This window comes from Neofelis nebulosa, chromosome 10 (assembly GCF_028018385.1).
Source record: "Neofelis nebulosa isolate mNeoNeb1 chromosome 10, mNeoNeb1.pri, whole genome shotgun sequence".
Classification (NCBI taxonomy): Eukaryota; Metazoa; Chordata; class Mammalia; order Carnivora; family Felidae; genus Neofelis; species Neofelis nebulosa.
In genome coordinates, this window is record NC_080791.1 from 112,540,926 (window position 1) to 112,566,822 (window position 25,897).

Genomic DNA, 25,897 nt, shown 5'->3' on the forward strand with positions numbered 1-25,897 from the left:
TCCAGGGGCACCAGCCACGCAGGGGACTCCAGCCCATTATGCTGATCTGAAAATGCAAACACACATGGGCTATGGAGCCACCACGTTCAGATGCCCCCTCTGTGGGGCACCCACTTCTCCTTTTCCTCCTCTGAGATGAATTTTTATAGCAACCCGGCTGGCACACTTAGACGCATCTATCTTAATGTAATTCCTGGGCTCACGATGGCCTTTTACGTGGACTCTACTCCAAGTGTTTGCTTTTCGGCGGGGGGAGTTTGGGGGGCATGGTCAGCAAAGAAACCGTCCTGGTGACCAAGGAGCAAACGCCTCCCAAATGCTAGGGCAGGAGGGACGTCAGCTCTGGAGGGCAAGCACCGAGGAAAGCACACACGATAGGAAGCCCTTCGCGACAGGAGCTGGTGGCAACGGCAGATGACCACGTCTAAGAAGGAAGAAGGACAGTAGTCCAGGAGATGCAAGTCCAGCCAGACTTGGAGGAGAGAACAGACCCACCGGGAGCTGCCCCTTGGTCCCACGTTCAAACCACAGCACACGTTTTTAAAGAGAATACAAACAGCTGGCATGCTCCGAGTTCCTTTCCAAGAGCAGGGAGAGAAGGAGGTTTGCCCAGAGGAGTGCGGGGCAACAAGGACAATTTGCTCATGCCAGTGACCCTTCCACACGGGACCCTGCACTTCCCCAAGGCTCAGAAACCCCCTCGACTCCAGGGATGGCTTCTGGCCAAAATTAAGATTCGCCCGAGACAACGTGGGTTCTTTTAGAACAACCCCTCCAAGGTTGAAGCCTTTCAGCGGACAAGGTGGAAAAACCGTCTGTTGGAAAATGCACGTACCTATGAGGCTATAAGCGACTCTAATATTCCAGTGGTACAACCCAGCAGCTGGGAAGCACCTCAGGGAGACTCTGCCTTTTTTAATCTAAGCAGCTAAAGGAGACTTTCTGAGCCCCAAGAGTGGCCTTGGAAATGCACTGGGTGGGTCAGTGTTCCAGCAGCCCAACCCCCATCCCCCCATTAGCACGTGACCCCCAGTAAGCGGCCCAGGGTGGCTGTGGAGGGCTCAGCCCTCCTTCGGGTCTTTGTGACAAAATAACACCAACACAGCATTCACGCCTCTCAGTGCCAGCCATTCCTAGAATCCCAGAGCTCAGAGGTTACCCGGAATCTAAAACCTGTTCCAAAATGGCAAATATATTTGCATATCAGAGGTTAGAAACAATGTCAAAGGAAGTGTTTTGCAAACACAAGTGCAGACGCTCTCCCTGCTCCCAATTTCCACGGAGGCTCCAATCTGGCCGGGCGGCTGGCCCTCTCCGCCCAGGCCAGGCACACACTGCAGACGTGTCCGCCAACCGGGTGTAGCTTTGCTTCCTTGCGAAAGGGATGGGCCCAGCACATGCTCCGAGGCGGTCCCACGTTTTTCTTCCCGACTAGTTTATCAAGGAGGCACTCGGATGAGCCAGACAACGGGGGACATGCTTCCATCTGCAACATTCATGTATTATTTAAACCCAAGAACCAGCATCGGCTATGCCAACCTATTGGAGCCTCTGTCTCTGGGTCTCTCTCTGTCACACACACACACACACACACACACACACACACACACACGCGCGCGCGCACGCGCGAAGGAGACTTACATCACAACTACATCCTACAGAAGATGATTCAACCAGTCTCTGCGTTTTTGTGAGGTTACAAATCAAGTTAACCCACGAAAGCCCAGCGGGCCCCACTCTCCATCCTTCTGGATACACACGCACCCAAGGTTTCTTCCAAGCCGGGCTCTGATTGGTCAACAATAATTTAAATACATCTTTCAGCAAATGAAACGAGACCAGCACAAGGCACCTTGAAGAGGGTAAGTCACCTTCTCCATTTTCCTTGGCTCTTGGGTCTGTTTCCACCACCGTGCCTCTCCTTCTGGATTTCCATCACTCCACCAGCCTTGAGAAGCACTAAGGAGGCCACGAGTAAACTCGAGCTCAAAAGCACCCTGGGAAGCTTAGGCATGACCGGGAGAAGGGCTCCCAGTGGCCACGTCACCATGGGCTTGGTCTCCTTTGCAGGAAGAGCAAGTGTCTGGCCGGCCCAGCGGCGGGGCCACCACATATCCCACCCCTCCCACCTGCGTGGACATTTCCAGTGCAGGTGACACTGGGCTCGGGGTTAGCCCGGAAGAATGCCTTCCCAAGAAACGTCAACTCCCAAGGAGGACCGCTTGAGCGAACCGAACCCCTTAACAGTAATTTTTCCAAGGTACGGCACCCTCTTTTATCCTTAACATTTCCAAAGAGTAACACATTCCTCTGCACAACAAGATGGAAAGTAACACCTGAACCCGCAAAACGCAGGGAGCTCGGAAGCGCTGGTGGCCCAGACACGTGACGCACACCGAGGCACCAACTCCAGCAAGGGCTCGGAAAACAAGGGCGCTCGTGTCTAGTGGGATTCTTCGAACGAAGAGAGTTCCCTCCTTTCTTTAAAATTAAATATAATTTCTCGTCAAACTGGTTTCCATACAACACCCAGTGCTCATCCCAACAGGTGCCCTCCTCTCATACCTACTGGGAAAAGCCCGTTCTCAAAGCACCTGGATTTAAAATTTTCCTTTTCATACTGGCAACGCCAGCTTCCCCTCTCGCTCACACTTAGTCTTTGAAGGCCAGTCATCGGACGGGCAGCGTTACTGCGACGTTCGAGTCAGTGATCTCTCAGCCACCAGCGTTACAGACCTCACGTAAGCAAGGGCCGCGACACAGCACTTTCCTTCCTGCCCTTGTGGCACAAGAATGGGCGATGGCCCCTCCTGGCGTTTCTCTGTTCAGCGATAACAGAACCACACGTAGATCCACGCGTGTCCCCAACATCATGGCAGCCACGTGTCTCTCTTCCTTCTACCTTCCACCTGAAGACTGGTGGCCAACGCCCACAAACATTTCTACCTTCCGAAGAGCTACAGCCGAGGCCTGAAAGACGCTCCGAACACACACCAGCCCACAGGAAGTGGCATCCACAATGGATGGAGATAACCACACGACACGAGTCCGGAGCAGCCTCCACGAGTACCCCTAGGTCTGGCCCAACGGCCGTGCTGCTTAGACCACGGGTACCCCGGCCGTAAGAGAGTCAGCGCTCTCCCCAAGCGGAAAGATACAAACACCGGTGTCCCTACCTCAATCAGGAAGTCCCCCGTCCTCAGTCCGGCTTGCCACGCCACCCCTCCTTCATCCACAGATTCCAGGTACTGCAGGGCTGGGAACGCTGGCGTTGGTGTGAATTCCTCGATGGGCGTATCCGCTGGGAAGACAAGGGAGACCTCAATACCAGCCTGGGTGGTGTTTCCAGGTTGGCCCCGCGTGGGACCCCGAGAGGAAGGAGGTGCGCACGTCTCCCGCCGGAAGTGGGTGCTCTCCCCTGGGGAGGGCTCGACAGCCACGGCCATAGGTCGGCACCAACTCAAGCAGTGAAACCAACTGCCCCGTGGTGCCCCCGGATCCCTCGGCCTTTCTGCCGAAAACACTCGCTGTCCATGTCTGTATGTACACGCCTGTCATTTTCTTTAAAAGCATCAGTGACTAAACATTTTCAGTTCTAAAAATGGAAAAGTTCCCCCCATAACCACACAGAGCTACAGAAACACCACACTGAAACACTTGCCAAATTTACATCTACAGAGACGCGCGGACCAAAGGAATTCAACTTGGAGCATGGACAGATCATAGCGTTGACCCAGTGGGTGGCTGCAGATTTGGAATCTGCTTGGGAATTCGTTCCGCGGGGAGCCCGGCTCTCTGCGACCACTCTGCGGCCAGCACCCATGGGAAGGCTGGGCCCCCGGCTCCTCGGCAGCGCGAGCCGCGGCTTCTGGGCCCCACACAGCTGCCGAACAAAAACTCCAGGGCAAGAGACGGGCTTCCCTGGGTAGTTACGAGTGGCCGGGGTGGGTGGGTGGCAAGAGGAAGACGACCCCGGCAGGGGGAGGGGACAGAACATCACTCAGCCGTGGACACGCACACACGGGGACAGATCTGGCTCTTCTTCCTCTCTCTGGACAGATCGCTCCCAGGCAGCCTGAGCTTAGGGCAGGTGGGGGTGCTCCCGGGGAAGGAGGCCTTTCCCAGCACAGGTGCAGGACCCCAGCACAGCACGGAGCCTCCGAGATGAAACTTCCACATGGCTTCTCACCCCACACGCGCGGTGGGCAGCTGCCTCCCCTCATGGGGAGGTGATGCCATTTTGTTTTCTTTTTAAAGGGAAGCCCCCAGGTTCAGGGCTGGTGGTGGGCGCGCTGCCGTGGAATGTCGCCCCGGAACCCCCCACCACAGGCCACGTGATGCGGATGCTGCTGGCTCAGTCCGCGGCAGAGGGGACCATCTTGCCACGTTTCCTTTGCAAAGTCACCTTAGAGGCGGGCACACGGATGCCTGCTACTCTTGGAACTGAAGCCCACTCCCAGAATGGGGCAGTTTCAAGACACCCCAAACTCAGCACCGGGTGATTGTGGACATCTGAGAACAGGAGCTCCAAATCCAGCCACAGCCGGGCTGAACTACACCATAAAATGTAGCTTGAACCCCTGATTTCTTATTAAAAAGAGAAAGGGTGGGGGGAGGGAGAGCGAGCGAGCGAGAGCCTGTTCAGAGCAATATTGTGCACAGAAAATGGAAAATATTCCGAAAGCAAGCCCCGGTGTTTTCTGAGTGAGGCAGAATGTTAAAGAACACGGTTGTCTAGCAACCAAGTGCCCCCAGGAAAAAAGGCTTCTTTCCGAGCTGGGGAGCATTTTCATACGGGCGTGCACACACACACACACACACACACACACACACACACACACTCACACGACATGTGAATGTACCCGGGCTGGAGACAGCCACTCTTACCTTTCGCCCCTCGCAGCACAAATCCAAAGCCCTCATTGTCTTTTTTCTGCAGGACCACTGTCTTCTCCTCGATAATGCAGTCACTGTAGAGAGAATTCCGGGGATAGCGACCATTATTGTAACCCGTCATCATCACCGTGGCTGATCCTGAGCCGGGGACGCTCATCATCATAGCCAATTCATCACCCAGCTCGCCGGATCCGGGCAGCACGGAGGAGAGTAAGCAGCACAGAGCGCAGGAGGAGCGGGGGCAGCCGGGGGGCCGGCTAACGGGATAGGCGGGCTCGGCACCATGGGGCTCGGAGGGGGGGCGGGCAGAGGCAGCACCGAGCCCGGGCGAGCGGGAGGAAGGAGTCAGGCATGGTGGGGAGGCCGCCGAGCCACGGCAGCGCGGGCTGGCTCCCGGCGCCGAAAGGCAAAGAAAGTAAGTGGCCGGAAGGCACCGAGGGCAGCTGGGCTGGGGCGCGCGGGCCGGCGCATCTTCGGGGGGCGGGAGGGGGGTGCAGCTGGGATCAGCCGGCGGACAAATGAGGAAGCGGCTCGCTCCCGGCACGAGCCGGCGTCCAGACGCAGCGGCCCCTCCCTCTCGGTCCGAATGAATGTGGTGTCCCCACGATCACCAAGGAGCCCGCAGGGCTGCCGGGAGTCATCCCGCACAGAGAAAGCGCAGGCCGGCGGAGGGGGCGGCCGGGGCGCTGCCGATGGGTGGGGGCCGGAGGCAGGACGCTCGAGCGACACCAAGGCCACTCACGGCAAGGCCTCCGTCAGGGGGTGAGGAGTCGTGGGGACGGGGCGAGGGGGGCTCGTGGGCTCCCCCCTCTGAGAGACAACCTAAAGCCACACCACCCGCCTCTTGGCACAGCATTTTTTTTTTTAAAGGAAAGAAACCCAGAAGCTTCGACTTTGCTTCAGCTGCCCGAGGCTCCCATCGTTTACAGTAAGGGCGCCCTGCCACATGACTGTCCAGCCCTGGAGGCACCCGGGGGTGCAGGGCGGAAGTGGACTTCCTGGCAGGCCACGCAGCCTGGGCTGAACGGGGGCCCTCCCCACCTTCGGGGCGGCACAGCCCCTGGGACTCTCTGCTGCCCCGGAAGACAGCAGCTGGAGGGCCAGGCCACTGCGGAGGGAAGGAGGAGGGGCGGGAGGCAATGTGGAGAGGCCTCCTCCAGGGTCCTAAGGGGCCGGCCACAGGAGGGCTGTGCGCCAGAGGTCCTGAAGCATCCGGCTGGCCCCTGTCTCGGAGGGGGGCGGCCGGGGGACGCAGACAGCAAGCACTGGGAACAGTGTGCTGACAGGCTTGAAGTCACAGACAACTGAAGGTCAGCTTTGTCCAGCACTAGATTCACAGCCTGCAGGACGCACGCGGCCCCAGCATGCAGCCATCTGGGAGCAGCACAGCCAACCCAGACCGGGTGGCCCCGGGGAGGAGGAGGGACAGGGGTGCTGGGACCAAGTGACAGGCTGCCAAGAGCTTCCCGTCATCCAGACGAGGAAGAGGCATTCCAGAGAGGTTGGGGGACACAGCCGGAGCATGCACAGAGAGGTTGGGGACACAGCCGGAGAATGCAAAGACAGGTTGGGGGACACAGCCAGAGCATGCACAGAGAGGTTGGGGACACAGCCGGAGCATGCACAGAGAGGTTGGGGACACAGCCAGAAAATGCACAGAGAGTTTGGGGACACAGCCGGAGAATGCAAAGACAGGTTGGGGGACACAGCCGGAGAATGCACAGAGAGGTTGGGGACACAGCTGGAGAATGCACAGAGAGGTTGGGGACACAGCCGGAGAATGCACAGAGAGGTTGGGGACACAGCCAGAGCATGCACAGAGAGGTTGAGGGACACAGCCAGAGAACGCACTCACGTCCTGACCCACACCTGCACTCCTGCCCTTGCCCGGGACAAGCACACACTGGAACTTGCCAGGGTGACCCTGAGTTCCAAGAAAGGGCTGGCACAGCAGGGACACATACTTTCACAGCTGAGACACCATGCAATCCAGGATGACCGGCCTGGGGTGGTCTAACAACTCGAGGAGGGGCTGTGTCCCTGTGTTCCTGCTCTGTCTCTTGTCCTGGGGACAGAGAGCCCCTGCTCTGGGGGCTTGGCCGTGACCATGAGCTCCCTGGTTCAGCCCACTGAAGCCCATCGCAGAGGGCAGAAGCAGGGCCAGGAGTCCAGGGCCCTGGGAGCCCATGGGCAGGGCCACACGGCCAGCCTGGCCTTTAGTAGGGGGCGGAGTTCTCTAAACCTCTAAACCTTCCCCTCACGTCATAAGGCGGCGAGAACAAGCCCTGGGCCTCCCAGGGTAACCGTGAGGTCAGAAAGGGCAGTCCCCACGGTGGTGCGGTGGAACAGGGGAGCCCCAGGGAGCCATCCCTTTAACTGCCATCAGAAACGGCAGCAGGCTGGTGGTCGGCCAGGACCCCGGGGAGCCGCAGGGGTCGAGGCAGGAGGAGCTGGGGGCAGGCGGAGATGTGCGGACCCTCTGCCAGGCCCGGCCTTCCGGTCTCCAGTCTCCCCCAAGCAGAACACAGCTGCTGACCCACCCATCTCTTCCCGCTCAACCCCTTTAAGGGGGTGGGGGGCGCTGGCCCGGTGGCTCCTTCGGGTGCCAGGCAGGTGCAAGTCCTGAATCCCTCTTCTCCGGGGAGAGGCTCCCAAGGGCCCCCGGCTGGAGCCACCGCCATCGCCCTGCATGAGTAGCTGCAGGCAAGCAGTGCCCTGGAGCCCCAGAAATACAGTGTCTGCCCTGCAGGTCCTGAGCCCTGATCTCCCCTGGGACACAAGCGGCCCCCAACACCCACCTCTGCCCAGCTCCAAGGTGCATCTGTCTCGCACTCCAGGCGGTGGTCCCACTGTGGGCCACCTCTGCCCGCAGGAGCCGATGCTACCCAAACCTGCCTCTGGCTTTGTGCGCCTCATGGACGACTGTACACGTCCTCCCACCTGACCCCCACGCTGGGGAGCATCTTAGGGGCAGTGCGGCCTGGCCTCGGCTACCCCCACCGACCACATGGGGGTGTTCTGCCACGGTGGTTGAGGGGCAGTGCTGGCATCACAGGGAGCTCAGCTCAAATCCCAGCTGTGCTCTGACCCAAGGTCACTCTGACCTTCGCAGCCTCAGCGTCCTGCTCTGCGAAATGGGATTAAGCACAATACACTCCACGTGGGCCAAGGAGGAGTTAATGCAACATCCCAGCGTAGCCCAGGCACGCAGCACGTGTTAATAACGGCAACCGTCCCGAGTAGGGTCACTGTTTGCAGGGGCCAACCGCTTCTTCCCCTGCAGGGACCCCTCCCGGGCTAATGACAGAGCCCCTCTGAGCCCTCTCAACGATCCCTCACCACTGAAGAACTTTCTGCCTCACACGTCCCCGTCTTGTCCCCAGACCTGTAGCTACGCACGTCCTGAGCAAGCTCCAAACTCCTTCGTCTCTGATACGGAGAAGGACTGCCCGTCACTTCTTTCCTGCTTCGCTTCAGGATCTAAATAGCCCCCGGCCCCCGCCCATCATGACCCTGTCTTACTTGTACTGAGTCCCAGATGGGCCTTTACCAGCTTAGCTACTCAGAGCCTCAGTTTCCCCGCCTGCAAAGTGGCAGCAATATACCCGATTTGTAGGCACTTGGAGCAGCGGGTGAGACAAGGCCCCAGGACAGGGAAACCGTCCTCTCTTGCCGAATCCCCCAGGAGACGTGGGTCCTGGGTGGCATCGCTCCAGATGCCCACAGCACCCGGCAAAGGGCCACGCACCCCGCTGCGTCTGTGGGAGACAGCAGATCGGGTGTGAGCACAAGGCAGGGGTCGAGCTCGGTGTCGGTGCTGGTGGTGAAGGGTCTCGGGGGAAGGAGCCTCCATCCAGGGCGATCCCTGGGTCCCGGGTTGTGCCCAGAGGGTAGGAGGTCAGCCGACTGCTTGCAGCCGGCTGGGCCCCGGCAGGCGAGACCCAGGCAGGCCGTTAGAGGTATGGAGTCTTCGTAGCAAACCATGAAACGCCCCGGGAGCTGCAAGGAAGCTCACGTCTAGTTTCGCCCGGACGGCACAGCCATGCAGGACCCCCTCTGCCCCCCACGAATCGGACGGGACAATCCCACCCCCGGGACATAGGGAGGAACCTTCCCGGAGACGAGACGCCCTCGGAGGGCTCCTTCTGCTCATTTATGGGTCTGAAAACCGTCAGGGGACGACCGCCGTAGCCATATCCGGAAGCCGCGGCATGGAGACGCGGAGGCCCAGAAACCAGAGGCCGCCCAGCCTCCCCTGGCCACCCCTGCCACACGCCAGCACCCCTGCTCTCCAGGTGCATCCCAAACGCACTGGGAGCCGGCTTCACGGGGACACCGCCTTGGCGCCCACACGGGCTCCTCGCTGAGACCTTGGTGCGCGCCCGGAGGCCAACGCCACCTGGTCCCTGGTGACGGGGTCTGGCGAAACCAGCAGCCCAGCCCCAGCGGTCACACCGCTCCCCTGCTTTGCACCTGCCCCTGCCTGGGACCGTAGTCACTGCCCAGCCTTCCTGCACATTTTCACTCCCTGAAACGCTCCGCCGATGGCCTTGCATTTTACCCAAGTCCTCGCCCATGGGCCCCCGTCACGCCTCCCTGCCTTGTTGTCTGCCACGCCCTCCCCAGCCCTGGTGAGCACAGCTCCCCCTGAACCGGGCGGAAGCCATCCCACACCCTCCCAGTGAGGGGCTACGTCACACATTGTCCCCTCTGGCCCAAGCCTCTGATAGGGTCCTTCTCACCCGCCGACCCATCAACTGTGGGCTCCCTGGGAGCACACATCCCTGCTTTGTTCCTCTCGGAATCTCCCTAGGCGCCACGACGTCTGCTCTTGGTGAGAGTGTACCTGTGTTGATTGACTAAACAAACCAACATAATCTAGCTGCGCTGTCTTCAAATGTGTTTTCTGAATAGTGTGGGAAGGCACTTCAGTGAACCCAAAACGTACCGTTCTTTGCCAGTTTCCTGCAGCAGGGGCTGCGGGAGACATCCAGCCCCACCAAGCACAGTTGTGTAGGTAGTGCATAGTGCAACTATACAGGATATTATTTACGTGGCGGCCATCCTAGAACCGTATATTTACTATGGCTATTTGGGCTCAGATGCACGTAAAGTGCCTTGAGGAAGGGGCAGGCAACTTTTTCTAGTTCATATAAAGATGGAATACAGGCCGTTGGCCGCCTTGGAGAACGTAAGAGGTATCCACGTCGAACCACGTCGGCACCGGGAGACAACGCCATGTTGAAACTCTCCGGGGAGCCATACCGTAGACTAAAGGCTTCCATGTTCTCATTCACCCAACAGTCCCACCACACACCACAGTAAAGGGTTCACCGAGTATACTTGGAGTGAGACAAGGGGATCATGGGAAATCAGGGCTGGCCACACAGTGGGCCCCAGGGTCCCCACACCCCCCCTGATGTCTGCCTCGCAAGACCGCAGGCGCGCGGGCTTCAGGAGGCTTGTAACCGTGGCCCGAGGTCCACATTCTCCCAGCGGGCCCCACAGTGGGCTTACAGGGAAGACCACACGTTACTTGCTCTGGGAGGTAGCAGGTGCCAGCGATGACCGTTGGCATTTGGGTTTGTCAGTCCTGCACGAGGTCCCTTGGCAGTGGTGCCTGATCCTGCAGGGGTGTAAACGTAGAGCCACAGGGCGCCAGGCCTGGGGTGGCCAACACGTGCGACCACGCGGGGCCCTGGGGCAGCTCTGCCTGCCTTGTCCCTCACGGGAAGGATCGGGGCGGGTGATTTCAACCACAAGGACGGTTGGGGTAGGCTTCACCCACAGGCTCTCAGGATCTGGGCTAGGACAGACGTCATGTCAGATGGCTACATTTCCTCCCTGCTCCTCTGGGGCCGGGTTTTCGGGTAGGGCTGGAGCTCAGAAGCAGCGGGGACCAGAGGCTCGGCTGCGTGCATTAGTTGGGTCAATGCAGCCCGAACACACTGAACACCCGGTAAGTGCCAGGGGTGGGCTGGACACGTGCCACTTTGCAGAGGACAAACAGGCCCGGTGTGGCCCTTACGGAGTGTCAGGTGGAGCAGGCTGAGTGGCAGCCCCTCAGAAAATACGCTCAAGTCCTAACTCTGGGGACCCGGGCAGGTGCCCCTATTTGGAAACAGGGTCTTTGCAAGATGCGTCTGAAGATCTCAAGAAGAGATCAGTCTGGATGAGGGAGGGCCCTAAAACCTACGGCTGGTCCTCATAAAGGAAATAGAGGGAGATTTGGGGCTCCTGGGGCCAGAAGTCAGGTGAGGCCCGCCAGACAGGGGCAGAGATGGGAGGGGACGCGGCCACAGCCCAAGGGTGCCAAGGATGGGTGGTGGACACTAGAAGCCGGAAGGGGCAGGGGAGGATCCTCCCCCCCGAGCCCTTGGAGGGACACAGCCCTGCAGACACCTTGGGCTCGGACTTCCGGCCTCCAGAGTTGGGGAGAGGACATTTCCGTTGTTTGAAGCCCCTAGCCCACGGTCATTTGTGACGGACGCCTCGGGATACTCTTACCCCAGGTGAGCAGGAGGACAGGTATCCAACAGTCACACTGGCATGCAGGATACAGTGTAATGACAACCAGAAGGTGGCCATGGGGGCTTCCTGTTGGGGGGGGGGGCGATGCCTGAGCGTGAGTGAATGGGTCAGGAGGCCAGAGGGTGGAGGAGGGAGACAACATTCCAGAAGGCGGCGGAACCACAAGATAAAGGTTCTGAGGCACACCAAGGCAGGAGGGGCCAGTCACACAGGGCCGTGGGTGGCCAGGGGACACAGCTGGGTGGCGACAGGCGGTAAAACAGCCTCAGCCGGGCGCAGGACAGCCCCTGCTCTTCCCAAGAAGGGGTGGTCCCAGAAGACCACAGAGCACAACGATTCCACCTTCTTGCACTAGCCCTCTGTGGCCAGGCCTGAATCTCGCTGGAATGACCCACGGGTGACTTGCGCACGTGGTGGGAACTTTGTCCAGCAACCGTGTTTCCATGGAAACAAGCCACGCACCAACGTCTGCTGCTGCTGGTGACAACTGTCCCGAGCCACCAGCATGAAGCTGAAGTGGTGAGCGAGTCATAAAGACGCCTGGGCCCGTGGAGGACCCGGATGCTGGACAAGGTTCCCACAGGGGGAGGACGCCGTGCCCAGAGTCGGCGGGGGCGGGCGCACACAGACACGGGGAGGTGCCCTGAGTCAGCTGGGTTGACCCCCTTTGGGGTTGCGGAAGGCGGGGTGCAGTGAGGCGGGGTGGGGGGCAGCAGGGACATTTCGGCAATCAGGCCCTTCAGCCCGGCCCCCGGTGGCCTCAGAGCTTTGTGGGGTCCCACCGACACGCTTGTGACCTAGCACTGAATCCACGGGCCGTGAAATCTAGCGAGCAAACAGCCACATGCAAGTCGGTCCACGCTTCATCGGGTGTCTCTGAAATCCAACGTGGGGTCAACCTCATTTCTGGTTAAATTGCGTATCCACAAACACACCATTTCGTGCAAACACCACACGCAAGTCGGGTTTTCTCACTTTGAAAGAATTTTTGGGTTTGCAGCCAAGGAGCTGCAGAAGCCCGGGGGAATTACCGCGTGGAGCTGCTCACAGGCACGTGGGTTCAAAGGCAGGATTCCCGCGTCATTTCAGAGCTCCTCCCTGGCGAGGTCCACGGAGCACAGGCCGCGCGAACGGGTGGCGGGTCTGGGCTGGGGCCGCTGGGGCGGCGGTGCCTGGGGGGACCCGGGAGGACTCCCGTAAGGGAGGCTGGTGCGTTTATCCAAGGAGTGGTTGTGGGGCCCCGCCCTCTGCAGAGCAGCAGGGCGGAAGCCTGAGAAAAGCCTCACGACGGTCACTCCTCTGGTGAACGCGTTTTGGTGACAGCCTGATGCAGGCGGGAACTGGGACACTATTAGAAAGAGGGACCTCCAGGGACCAGGAATGACAGTGGCTGTCCTAGAAATTCCCGGGCTCTGCCAGTCAGGAAAGATGAGGCGAGACAGAGAGCCTGTCAGCTCCTCTGAGCGGGGCGCCGGTGGCCTCAACAGGTGTCCCAGCTGGGCAGAGATGCCAGGCGTGGGCAGGCGGCCCAGAGCTCTGTGGCGGTGCTGGCTGTAGGGAGGCACAGAGGGCCGCTCTGCGGGCGGGCAGGGGCAAGGCCGGGCCTCATCCTTGGGAAGGCCTGGCGACGGCAAGCAAGCGGGGGGCGGGGGGGGGGGCGGTTCCCCGAGTCATCTGTCGCTTGCCACTGAGCTGGCGCCTCTCAGCCCTTGTCCACACACACGGCCGCTCCCAGCATCCTGCATCCTGCTTCCTGCTTCCCGGTCCGCTGGGACTGGGTGTTGCCCTCTGGCCCCCCGCCCCACACAAGCAGGAGGCTGCCGTAATTCCCGGGGGGAAACGGGACCCCGCGTTTGGGCCGTCTTGGTGTCCTGAGAGGCAGGCTGCACCAGGCTGGTCTTGCGTCACCTGCAGGAAGTTATGAATGTGGGCTTTCCATTCACAAGTGACGCGGCTCCCGGCGCCGGAGCGCCCCTCTCGCCCCACGGGCAGGGAGGCAGCGTCATTTCACGTTGCGCCCGTGAGGACATGGGCTCTGTCCCCATGGAGCCCGCACGCCCACTCGGCAGAGACGCGCTCTCAGAGGAGGAACCGTTTCTCAGATCGGCAATTATGAACACGCCCTGCCTGGTGTTCCTCCTCGGCGCTAACACGATAAGCAACGCAAGTTTTCCTAATAGAAGCAATAATGTGCAAAGAAGTTGCTTCAAATTAAATCGTCTCGTTACCTTGTAATAAATCACCCCAAAGCATTTTCTAAGTGCTACCGGGCGTGTTACCTGCCAACAGCGGCTGGGGGAGAAGAGAAAGACACGGCCGAGATGCGTTCAACGCACCAGGAGGCGGTCATCACTCCCCACGGGGAGGAAAGCGGCCGCCTCGGTCCCCGAAAGGCCCGGCTGGGGACCCCAGCGTCACCAAACCTCCTCCCCTACAAAACACAGACGCGCGCCGCGGCCTCGGAGCATCACAAGGGCGCGGGCAGGTGCCTCGGGCTTCCTTCCTTGTGACGGTACATCCTGAACACGCGTCTATGTCCCGTAGGACACGCCCGCGGGTCAGAAAACCAGGAGGACGTGTCCGTGCGGTCTCACACGCAGACAAGTCGCAACAGTGGAGCCGTAAGCACACAGGAGGAGGGCAGGAGGCCCACGAGGGAGGGACGCCCCCGACACCCCACTCTGCTTTCCAAGCGGGGGCCCCGGGGCTGCCCGCATGCGCGCCGCAGCCCTGCCTTCCCTGGTGGAGCAGGGAGCTCAGCCTTGCGGAGGGGTCCCCACAGCGCCCTGGGAAAGGGCGATCTCGGCTCCGGGAACGGAGGACAAAAGAGCTGATGCTCATGCCAAGGGGATGCGGGGCACTGAGGTGCGCCAGCCCCAGCGCACGGCGTCCTCCTGACACGCTCTGTTTTCTCCCCAACCTGCCTGCAAGTGCCATCAGCGGGAGCACCGAGACAGAGCTGCACATCTGTCCACGACCTCCCCCTCTTCTGAGACCCCATCGCTTTTCAGCTGAGGACCACAAAAGCTTGCTGCTGAGTCTCTCCCGAATTCACTCTTTTATGATAAAAATGTTAAATCAGATCACGTCCGCCACTCAAAACACTGCAACAGCTTCCCATCAGAGTGGGGGATGAAAACCCAAATTCCCCACCATGGCTAAGACCTTTCCTGATCCGACTCATGCCCCATTTCCTAATTCTCCCCGTTCCAGCCATGCTGGGTCTTCTCTTCCTCCAGCAGGCCGACTTCATCTGCCACAGTGCCCTTGTACTGCCTGGGCTCTCCCTGGGATGCTGCTCTGGGCTCTCCCTGGGATGCTGCTCTGGGTCTGCATGAGCCAGACTGCGGCCATTGTTCAGGTCCCTGAGCTCACCTCTGCAGGGTGGCCTTTCCCACCGCGTGGAGATGCCCTCCATGTCCTGATTTTCAGCCTTTCCCTCGGCTGTATTTTCCTCTTGTCGCTCACTGTATTTGAAATTATAATTTGTCTGCTCATTTATTTACTGTCTGACTCTTCCACTAGCATGTGAATGCTGCCAGAGCAGGGCCTGGTCCTGCCTGGACCTCTCAGCTGGAGCAGGGCCACTTCCTAGTCTGGGCTCCAGCAAGAGCTGGCCGTGGGACCTTGGACAGGACCCTCACCCACCCTGGGCTTGGGTCTTTGTGTCTGTAAAGCGGAAAATCAGACTATTCCAATAAGTACTTAATTGATGCTTACTGACTCAGAATGAAGCCTAAACCGGGACGCCCACGTACAGTCTGCGATGCAGATGGGGTGACCCAGTGCTCTGGCCTGCCCGGGACACGGGGCGCTTCTGGTTTTTAAAACCAGGCTGCACCTGGGCCAACCAGGAGGTGCTGGTTCCCCTCTCCCATCACTACCCTCAGGAGGGCACAGAGGAGGTCCAGCGGGTAAACCTTTGCCTTTGACCCTGCACCGAATATTCTTTAAAAAGACCAAAAAATCAGCGGAACGGTACAACGGCCTGACATTTTGCTAGGAATGCAGGAAGGGGCTGTTGGTGACTTCTCTTCCTGCGGCGATTAAAGCGAGAGTCCAGGCCTGCCCCATCTGTCGGTCTCGAAACTCGCCCAGAAGGATCGCAGTGCGTGGGCTTTGGGGCAGACCAGTTCCCAAGTCCCTCTGGGGAGCAGTGGACGTTGTCCACAGCTATGAACACCGGAATCTGTGTCCTTTCGTGGGAACCGGACCAAACGCGAGCATCACCCGGTGACCCTGGCTTTGGAGAGGGAGCTGAATGTGGGTTGGGTGAGGGGCTTGGGGGCTCACCCAGAGACCCCACAGGGCCCCCCTGGCCAACCGGATGGCACTGACCTCTAAGGCGAGAGGTCATGAGAAACCCCGGCCAGGCCCCAGCTGGAGGGTAGGGTCCAGCCATCGCTACCGTCATAGACCACTAGCCTCTTCCCACAGACTATCTTGTCTCTGTTCCGAGGACTAATGCTTCTGCGAGGTATGAAGTAGATACGTTTTCATGCAGAACACCTGGACAAGTCCTTTGACAGGGGCTCTGCAAACATCCTACATCAGGGGTTATCAAACTCTTCCCGTAAAAGGCCGGAGAGTAAGTATTGCAAGCTTCGCAGACGGTGTGGTCCCAGGGGCAGCTCCCCAGTCTGTGGCTCAAAGGCGGCCATGACGCTATGTAAATGAGTGGGTGGGGCTGTGTTCCAATAAAACTTTATTTACACAAAGAGGCAGAGGGCCAGCTTTGGTCCTTAGGCCGTGGGTTCTAAAGCCATGTTCTCAACGTTCTGGAGACACTTGAATCGACAAAACCATACCTGTATGCGAGCGGCTCAGGACACCTCACGTGTAACGGCATTAACACAAACGTTAAGAAGAGTGTTAATCCTCCTACACTAGCGATGCTCACACTACGGTACACAGGTGCCTGGTTTGACACATCATGTGAGCTTCAGAAAAGACCCAAGGAAAAAAAAAGCCCCTTTTAGAAACGAGGTCATCTATGAGATGCCCTAGAAAGATTCGGAAAGATCGTACGGAGAATCCTTCCCGAAACACAAAGAAACTCACCTCTCCTTATGAGCGGAGGCAGAGCTAAGGGGGCCCCGCGTCCAAAAACTGGTGCAGGGACATCTGCGCGGATGTCCCACCACTGAGGCAGCATGCTTACTTGGGTGTGTGCCACGTTTCTCCAGGTCCCATTTCAGCTCACGGGCCGTCTGCCCAAGGAGCGGGTCTCCTCGGCACAGAGAGGGGTGCTGCTCGTGTGCTCATACCTGCGATTCCACCCGGAGCACGATCTGCCTGCTGGCTACGTGCCAAGCTCCTATCCACTCATCGAAGCCCCTTCAGCAGCCACCACTTCTGGGAGAGCCCCGTCCCTCTCACGCGCCCAGCCCTCGGCACTGCCCCAGTCACTTCCCGCCACAGGAGCAGGGGAAGTCAGAGCCGTGCCTTCTCAGCCTCCCCTGCAGTTATGGATGGGTCACAGGACGCAGTTGTGGTCCGTGAGACCCGAGGGCGAGAGTCCAGGGCCCTCTGGGAAAGATCTTCCTTGCAGGAAAGATTTAGGGGGAGTTTCCTAGTGCCTTTCCTTCCCCTAAATCCTTGCTTGGGATGTGCTCTGAGGACATGATACTTGGAGCTACGGCCACCATTGTGCAACCCTGAAGGAAAGGCCAAGGGGTTTGGAGAGGTGACCCTGGAGGCGCCCTCCTTTGGGCTTGCAGCTGACGTCTCAGCCACTGTGAGTGGGTTTCTGTTATCTGCAACCAGAAGCTTCCTCACGGACATCTGGAGGCTGGAGCAGGAAGGGCAGAGAGCTTGACCGTAAGTGACAAGATTAGAGCAAATGCCCAGAACCCAGAGCTAAGACTTTCCGATAAATCGAGCAGCCTTCAAGCCCTGATCTGGGCCGGGAAAGATCCATCCAGACGCCTTCTTCTCCGAGGACTGCTCATGAGCAGCGAGGGCTCAGGAGCCCTGGTGACACAGACCCGAGGCCCCACACGACCTTTCCCGAGGAGGCTTTGATTATAGCCCCTCGTCTCAAACTGATGCAGTTCGGAAAGCGGGCGCTCGATACAGGGGGTTTCCTTGACCTTAGCCGCTGTGCCGTTAACCTTGGCGAGGACTCCCGAGCACCCCAGCCACCCCTAAGTGCGGTGGGCCGGAGAGGCCAAAGCTCCAGCCGAGGTAACGGGTGGCAGCTGTTGGACGGATGGCGGCCTCACCCTGGTGTGCACCAGCCCCCTGGACCGACAGACGGGAGAGCCGAGGGCCCAGGCCTGCCCCCGGCCAAGCTGACGGCAGGCCCAGGACTCTGTACCTTCCCCTGCACCCCGCAGCCTCCGTGGCCAAGCTCGTCAACAGATGGGGCTTCCGTTCGGGAAAAGCGACGGAAACGAAAGGTGTCTGCGGTAGAGCCCATCTAGCTGAGCTGGGGAGCTGCCCCCGAGCCTTCCCTCTCCCCCGGGACTCCCAGGACGCTTGGCCTTGGTCCGATGCAGCCCCACGTGCCCTCCGGCCTCCGGGGCTGGCACACGCAGGGCTCACACGTCAGGCTCCTCTGAGCTTTGGAGACGCCCGCACGCTCTCAAGCTGCTCCTGGAGGCAAGTGCCCCAAACTGTCCCCGATACGCCGCTGTCGCTCACACTTGCTTCTGCCCGTGAGCCTCTGCCTGAGGAAGACACCGTCTTGGAGCCGAGACACGTGTCTCCGGCTGTGCGTCCCTGTTCTGTGCGGGACGTCCCACTCTGTCTGCTCCCTGCCACGGGGCCGCTTTCCGCGGCATCTGGCGAGAGCTGGTTTCCAGTCCGCCCCGAACAGACCCCTGCCCAACCGCTGGCTCCAGGCGCCTGTCTACAAGGCTGGGCTGTGTCCGTATCTGTCTTCTCTCCCTCCCCTCCTGCCTCACTGCTGCTTTCTACTTCCTCCCCGTCTCTGCCCCAAACTCCAAAACACTGACTCTCCTCAAATCAGAGCACCTTAGGACGTCTGCCTTTACCAAAACAGGTCCCTGCGGAAATATACTCACTAGGCCCTCCCTCCCTCCTTCCCTCCCACCCCCCCCCACCCCATTACTAACAAGAACAGCATGGACTGGACCGCGCGAGTGTGGGTCACACAAACAGCACCAACCGCCACAACGGTCCTGTGTTCACAACATGCCAGGCACCGTATGCAGCCCCCACAGCCGTCCTGTCTCTCACGTAACGAACTTAGGAGGGAGGCACTGTTTTCTCCCCCGCTTCACAGAGGAAGCTATGGCTCAGAGAGGTTCAGGGACTAGCTGAAGGTCACACAGCCGACGTGGGGCAGAGCTGGGCATCCCGTCGAGGTAGCCTGACTGCGGAGCCCCGCTCTTGCCACATGGGGCCAGGTCCTCTCTGAGCACAGGGTGGGCCTGCCCTTGGCCCACGGAGGGAGGACCCGGGGCTCCTCCCCGGGCCCGCAGCACCCTCCTTTGAAACGTGCACTGTCCGGGGCAGCCCCACGCCCAGCGGGCTTGGAGGTCTGAGCCTCACCTCCTGTGTTTCCACAAACTCATACAACGGGCCCTTGTGCCTGGAGACAGGTGGGACCAGAGCCTTACTCCTGGAGCAGAGAGGGAGTCAGGATGGGATGTTGCCCCCCACCTCCGCCCCCGAAATGCCTCCCTGCCTCTTCCAGCCACCACCCCCTGCCGTTAGCCTGTTCTGTCCATCCCACAGCATCAATGACCGGCTGAAATCGCACGCTCATTTGCCTACATGTCCTGGAGCCGCCCCTCCCCCTCCCCCCCCACTGGACCGGAAGCCTCAGGACGGCCGGTGCCATCTGTCCTGCTGGCCGTGCATTCTCGGCACCTTGTGCAGAGCAGAACAGGTGCCCCTCCCTCAGGCCCTGGACTCCCATCCACCAGCACGCACGAGATCCGTTTCCACATCCATGGGGCCCAGGGTGTGTGTTCTGTCTCGGGGGTGGGTGCATGGCCCCCCTTGCAGCGCTGCGATTCAGGCCTTAGCTGGAGGCCCTCAGGCGAAGGGGCAGGCGGCTCAAGCCGGAGTGGTAGGCCAGTCTCGGTCCCGGGTGCGGATCTGGGCGCTCGGGTGCCCGAGGGAAGGTACACATGTAGGGGGTGCGGTGGCCAGACAGCATCCCCCCAAAATGCACGTTCACCCCAAACGCGGAATGTGACTTACTGGGAGTAGGGTCTCTCAGATGTAATTAAGGTGAGGACTGAGGACAGACCATCCTGGATGTGGGGGACCCTAGATCCAGTGACAGCTGTCCTTGTAAGAGACAGAAGAGGAGAGGCAGGCGGGAGGAGAAGACAGAGGCAGAGGCTGGAGGGGAAGCGGCCACAGCCCGGGGGACATCGGGGCCCCAGAAGCTGCACAAAGCAGGAAAGATCCTCCTCCAGAGCCTCCAGAAGGAGTGCGGCCCAGCGACGCCTTGACTTAGGACTTGCGGCCTCCGGAACTGCGTGGTCTAAGCCGCCCAGTGTGTGCCCCTCTGCAGGGCAGCCCGGACACTCGGCAGGGTTTACGTGGCGGAACCACAGCTCTGTACCTGCACAGGCAGCACGGACAGGATCCCGGACGCTGGAGGCAAACGCCAGGCCCCTGAGCTCCGTCTGTACAAATCCCTGCAGGTGCTGGGCCGGACGCGTGTCCCTGAGGGCCCCGTCCACAGAGGACCACGGACCACGGCCGTGAGAGTTCCTCCGGGTCTCCAGAGGCTCCCGGGATGGGCAGCAACGTGGCGTGGCCCGGCCGGCTCCCCCAGCAGGCCGGCGGGAGGGGCAGGCGAACGGAACTCCCGCGGCCTCAGCTTCTCCATCTGTGCAGTGGGCTAGCACTCCTGTCTCGGGGGTGACACATACACTCAAGGCTGACACTGATGCCCACTGCCCGTCCAGTGTGTGGAATGCTCACAAACGGTCTGTGCAACCCCCCACGAGCCCGCTGGCTCCCGCAGCACATGGAGGTCAGCGGCCTCTTGTGGGGCAGCTCCGGGGAGCACCTGTGGCCTTTGCCCTTCGCAGCTTCTGGAGGCGGCCCCGGGGCCACCTCCTCTGTCACTCTGATCTCTGGTCCTTCATCAGGACTCCTCTCCCTCTGCTTCCCACACTCCTTCATCCTAATGAGGACCCCTGAGATCACATTGGGCCCACCGGATACGCCGGGATCATTTTCCAATCTTAGAGTCAGCCGATTCCCTGCAGGGTCCCCTGGGCGAGCCTAAATCCCCTTGGGCATGTGACATGTTCACATCCCAGGATCAGATGTACGCATCTCTTGGGGGGGGCGGTATGTGGCCACCACACCCCCCCCCCAAGCCCACCCCCCGTCCCCCGAGACACAGCGAGACAGACCAGGCTTCTAACGCAGGTTGGGGGTGTTTTCATCAAACCTCGCTGATGACGGGGTGACTCATCACACCGCAGGCACTGCCCCGGTGGCGACGCTCAGGGCGGAGGAGCCCGTTGGCATGGGTACCGCAGAACGAGCAGACAGGTACCGCGGCGGAAACGTTCACGCCTTCTCCCGGCCTTGCAGGAGCGAAGCCTGGTCAGTGAGGAGACCACATGCAACTGCCCACCGACACGCTGGGGGCGCAGGTGCCCTGAGGGGCAAGGGACCTGGGGGGTGCCATCGGCTGCTCGGGGGCCTTCTGGTCTTTCCCTCCACTGGAGCTGGCACCGGCTCCACGTGAGCCCTGGGTGCACCTGCCCCTCCTCGCGGGGGCCTCCCCTCGCAGCAAACTCGACCCCGGAAAGCACCAAGTAAACGGCTTCGGCACGGGGGCGTTTCTCTGAGTTTCAGGTTCGCGGTCGAGGAGGGTTCAGGAAAAACTCTGCGTAAGGCCAACCCAGAAGACACACGCAGTGCTGACAAATCCGGACAAGGGCCGGCGAGAGCCCCATCCTGCAAAGGTTAGAGTCTAGCAGGTTCCAGGCGCAGAAACTAGGCAAACAGGAAACTCCGACCCCTGGGCAATCATCTCCGCGAGGGCCTCGAGGGGCTCATCCGCACGCCCGCCCCGACCACACTGGGGCTGGACCTGCCCGTGGCGCCGTCTGGGCACCGCTGGGCTACGATTCTCGGGCTCCCACCGCGGTCCCCCCACGCCTCTCTGCGGGGAGAGTTCTTCACTTGGAGCAGTGAAGGGGCTTCCCGGATCTTTCCATTTCCCGCCCATGTGGTCCTCTTTGGTGTAAGAAGCGGTCCCTAACACAGGGACCCAGGGTGGGGGCAGGACGAGGGGGACGCGTGCCCATCTGAGAAAACCCACCCTTTCTCGGTCTGTGCGTCCGGGCTCCTGGCTTTAGGACAGAAACTCCCTCTGGAGGTTTGCACGCACAGGGCTCTGCAGGGTGCAGGTGCTGACGGCCAGACGTCACCCGGATTTACAAACACAGGTTCTGGGCTCGCTTAGGCTGGAATGTAGGGGGAGCACACGTGGGACGTGGCAGGCATTGCCCCCCGTGAGGGGCGGATGCTCTCCCATGTGGCACAAACGGGAAATGAGAGCTCAACAGCCCCCGGTCAGTGTAAACTCTCCAGGGGCGGATGGGTGAGAGCATTTGGCCCAGCAACGGTGGCTGCAGGGCCCCATGTGATGGGAAGACACCCTCAAGGGCACCAAGAGGTGTCCTGGGACGGCAGGAGGAGGCCGCAGAGACCCCCGCGCAGGGGGACACAGGTGCCAAGAGGGAGGTGTGTGGACTGCACTTTCCCTCAGAAAACGTGTGTGAGGTGTGCAGAGATCCTGTTCTAAGTGACTGACGTGTATGTCGGCTGGATAACGGCCCCCAAAGACACCCCGGAAGCCATGAATGTCAGCCTAGGTGGCAAAAAGGCGGGGGGGGGGGCGGGGGTCTTTGCAGATGTGATTAAGTTACAGGTCCTGAGACGGGGAGATTATCTCGGATGATCCAGGTGGGACCTAAATGCCCTCCCGGCTGTCCTTACAAGAGAGAGGGAGACCGTGTAAACAGAAGAGGGGTGGCCGTGTGACCACGGAGGCAGAGAAGACAAGAGGGACGGGGCCACAGCCCGGGGACGCCTGGGGCCCCAGAAGCCGGCAGAAGCGGGAAGGACCGTCCCCTAGGGTCCCTGTGGTGTTTCGGAAAGACGAGGCCACGGACCCCAAACCTCCCTCAGTACACAACTCAGACCCCTGACCTCAATCCTGGCCATGCCCCGAGGTGGTGCTGTTAGGGGGCTCCCCCCTTCCCACGCGAGGGACGCAGGTGCTTGGCAGAAGGGTGACTCAGGTGCAGAAAGAGGCCAGGCTTCTAAAACGCAGGGCGGGAAAAGCTCCTGACCCCCAGCGGGATCCTGGCTGCGGAAGCCCTCCGCCAACCTTCAGAGCTCACTTCCCCTGCCTGCAGGGCCCCGTTCCAGAACAGAGCTCTGCCCAGCCCGGCTCCTCCCCGTCGCTTGTCCCCCAGCCCCTGCTCGTCCCTCCTCCATGGGCCGACTGCACACCAGGCACCGGGGATGTGATGGCACCATCTGCCATGCCCGGCTCCCGGCCACCGTGCCAGCCTCCACCTTGACCTTGACTAGCAGAGTCTGCGATCGGCACGTGACCCGAGGAGCACAGAGCCCCGCGTGCTAGCTGGCAGCCACCCAGGAGGGCGTCCCGGAGTCTGGAGCTACTGCGACCAGCTCCCAAGGCGGTGCTCCCAAGCCACACCCCACTGAAGCCCTGACAGGCTGTGTCCCCTGGGGGCTGGGACAGGTGCCTGGCATTCCCTCCTGTCCGGGCAGGAGTGGCAGCCGTGCCCTGCCTGCTGTGCCGCTGCACGTAGCCCTGGCCCTCTCTGCCCAGCTGCCTGCCTCCTCCTTACACCACACAGACCTTTAGGGAAGGTGGGTTCTTTGCTTTTTCAAAAAAATTGACATGCAATTGACATAACATAAAATTAACCATTTTCAAGGGAACACTTCAGTGGCATTTAGAGCGCTCCGCCTCTGCTCAGTTCCAGAACATTCTAACCACCCCATGAGGAGAGCCCACACCTGTGGGGTAAGCACTTCCCAGTGGAATTATTCCCGAAGATGCACAGGAAGGTCGGGCCCTCGCTGAACACAGTATAAAAAAATGGTCGTAATATGCCTCTAAATTAGGAAAGTCCCTTGAATCCCAGGAAGACCGGGACCGATAGGGCCCGGCCTGGGTTCAGACCCCACCCCTCCCCTCTGCGTACAGTTTCTCATCTGTGAAGCGGGGGGCGCGAGCGCTCCCTGGCTCGAAGGACTGGGATGAAGACAGGTGCCGAGAACAGTGTGTGGAAGGAGTTACTGAGCACGCACGGTTCCAGGCCTCAGTTTCCCCCTCTGTGAATGTCCAGAAGCCAGAATGCCTGGACAGTGCTTTGCACGTAGTAGGTGCTCAATGTGTTGGCCCCCGTGTTGGGGGAGGGGCTCAGGCAGAGGCCACCCAGGAGCCACAGGACTGGTCAGGGGACAGAGGACTTGGACGTGGCCCACATCGGCCCCTGTGATGTAGAAACCGAGGGTGAGAGCCGGGTCGAAGGAGAAAGCTGCCCCTGCGGGCCTACTATGCGCAGGGCCCCGACGAGTGCTTGGTGGGCAGCGACCACAGATGTGCTGTCACTGCGCCCCCTGTGCAGATGAGGAGCCTGAGGTCAAGGCAAGGAGGCTGCTCGCCCACCTCTCGAGCTGGGAGAGCCCAGGCGTGGGAAGCGCTCTGGGCAGCCGTGGAGGACGGTGCGGGACAGGGGCCGGGGCAGGGGTGAGTGCGGTGATGGAGCGTGCCAGCAAGCAGACCCAGCATGGACAAGGGCACGGGGGCGTGACCACAGCGACAGCACAACCGGAAGGCGGGGGTGAGTGGGGGCTCGTACCCACACAGAGAGGTCTGAACTGCACTGTGTCCAGTGTAGGTTGGGAGCATGAGAAATCCATATTTCAGAAATGCCACTCGGGTGGGTAGACCCGGAGGGGACAAAGCTGCTGACGGCCAGGAGATGAGTCAGAGGGCTGAGCCCAGTCCAGGGAGGAATGCGGGAAGCCCCCGAACATGGCCCTGGCTGCAGGGGTGGGGGAGACACAACCAGAGGACAGGCGAGCGGGGCTGATGGCCCTTGGGGCTGACTGGCCACCGGGAGAGGCCCGTGGCTGGCATCTAATGCCGGCTATGTCTGCTTTGGAAATGCCTACGGTCCACACGAGGCCAGAGTGCTGGCCTTTCCTCCTCCTTCCCTCCATCCACTCACCTACCTACCCACTCATTCAAACAAACATCCATCCACCCATCTACCCATTAGTTCATCTATCCATCCATCTGTCCATCCATCCACCTGTCCGTCATCTATCCACCCATCTATCCATCCATCCACCTGTCCGTCATCTATCCACCCATCTATCCATCCATCCACCTGTCCGTCATCTATCCACCCATCTGTCCATCCATCCACCTGTCGGTCATCTATCCACCCATCTGTCCATCCATCCACCTGTCCGTCATCTATCCACCCATCTGTCCATCCACCCACCTGTCCGTCATCTATCCACCCATCTGTCCATCCATCCACCTGTCCGTCATCTATCCACCCATCTATCCATCCATCCACCTGTCCGTCATCTATCCACCCATCTGTCCATCCATCCACCTGTCCGTCATCTATCCACCCATCTGTCCATCCATCCACCTGTCCGTCATCTATCCACCCATCTGTCCATCCATCCACCTGTCGGTCATCTATCCACCCATCTGTCCATCCATCCACCTGTCCGTCATCTATCCACCCATCTGTCCATCCATCCACCTGTCCGTCATCTATCCACCCATCTGTCCATCCATCCACCTGTCCGTCATCTATCCACCCATCTGTCCATCCATCCACCTGTCCGTCATCTATCCACCCATCTGTCCATCCACCCACCTGTCCGTCATCTATCCACCCATCCACCTGTCCGTCATCTATCCACCCAGCTATCCATCCATCCACCTGTCCGTCATCTATCCACCCATCTATCCATCCATCCACCTGTCCGTCATCTATCCACCCATCTATCCATCCATCCACCTGTCCGTCATCTATCCACCTATCTGTCCATCCACCCACCTGTCTGTCACCTATCCACCCACCTGTCCGTCATCTATCCACCCATCTATCCTTCCATCCATCTGTCCGCCACCTATCTACCCATCTATCCATCTGTCCGTCATCTATCCACCCATCTATCCATCCATCCATCCATCCATCCATCCATCCATCCATCCAGTCCTCCCACTCAGGACTCCCTCAACCCTGCATCTCTGAAGGTTGAACACTTGCAGGCCCCATGAAAGATGCCGGGGAAGAGGAGACAGGCTGGAGTCAGCTCCATTCTATCTTGCACAAGACAGACACAGGGAAGCAAGGAGTGCAAGGTGTAAAGACACAGCCACCTCCCAGCCTCCCCCTTGGACCAGGTAACCTTGAGTTGAACCAGGATCTGCTCGCTTGTCCCTCTG

The 25,897-nt window shown here is 60.2% G+C and overlaps 1 protein-coding gene across 10 annotated transcripts in view; it reads right to left on the minus strand.

Moving 5' to 3' along the window:
- SHANK2 (SH3 and multiple ankyrin repeat domains 2) overlaps positions 1-25,897 on the minus strand; it is a 497,540-nt gene that overhangs the window by 147,013 nt on the left and 324,630 nt on the right. For all 10 annotated transcript variants that reach the window (XM_058689981.1, XM_058689985.1, XM_058689980.1 and 7 more), the window contains 2 exons: positions 4,888-4,970; positions 3,177-3,301 (listed from right to left, as the gene is read on the minus strand). In XM_058689981.1, the coding sequence (XP_058545964.1) occupies positions 3,177-3,301; positions 4,888-4,970 (208 nt within the window). The remainder of the gene's footprint in view (positions 1-3,176; positions 3,302-4,887; positions 4,971-25,897) is intronic.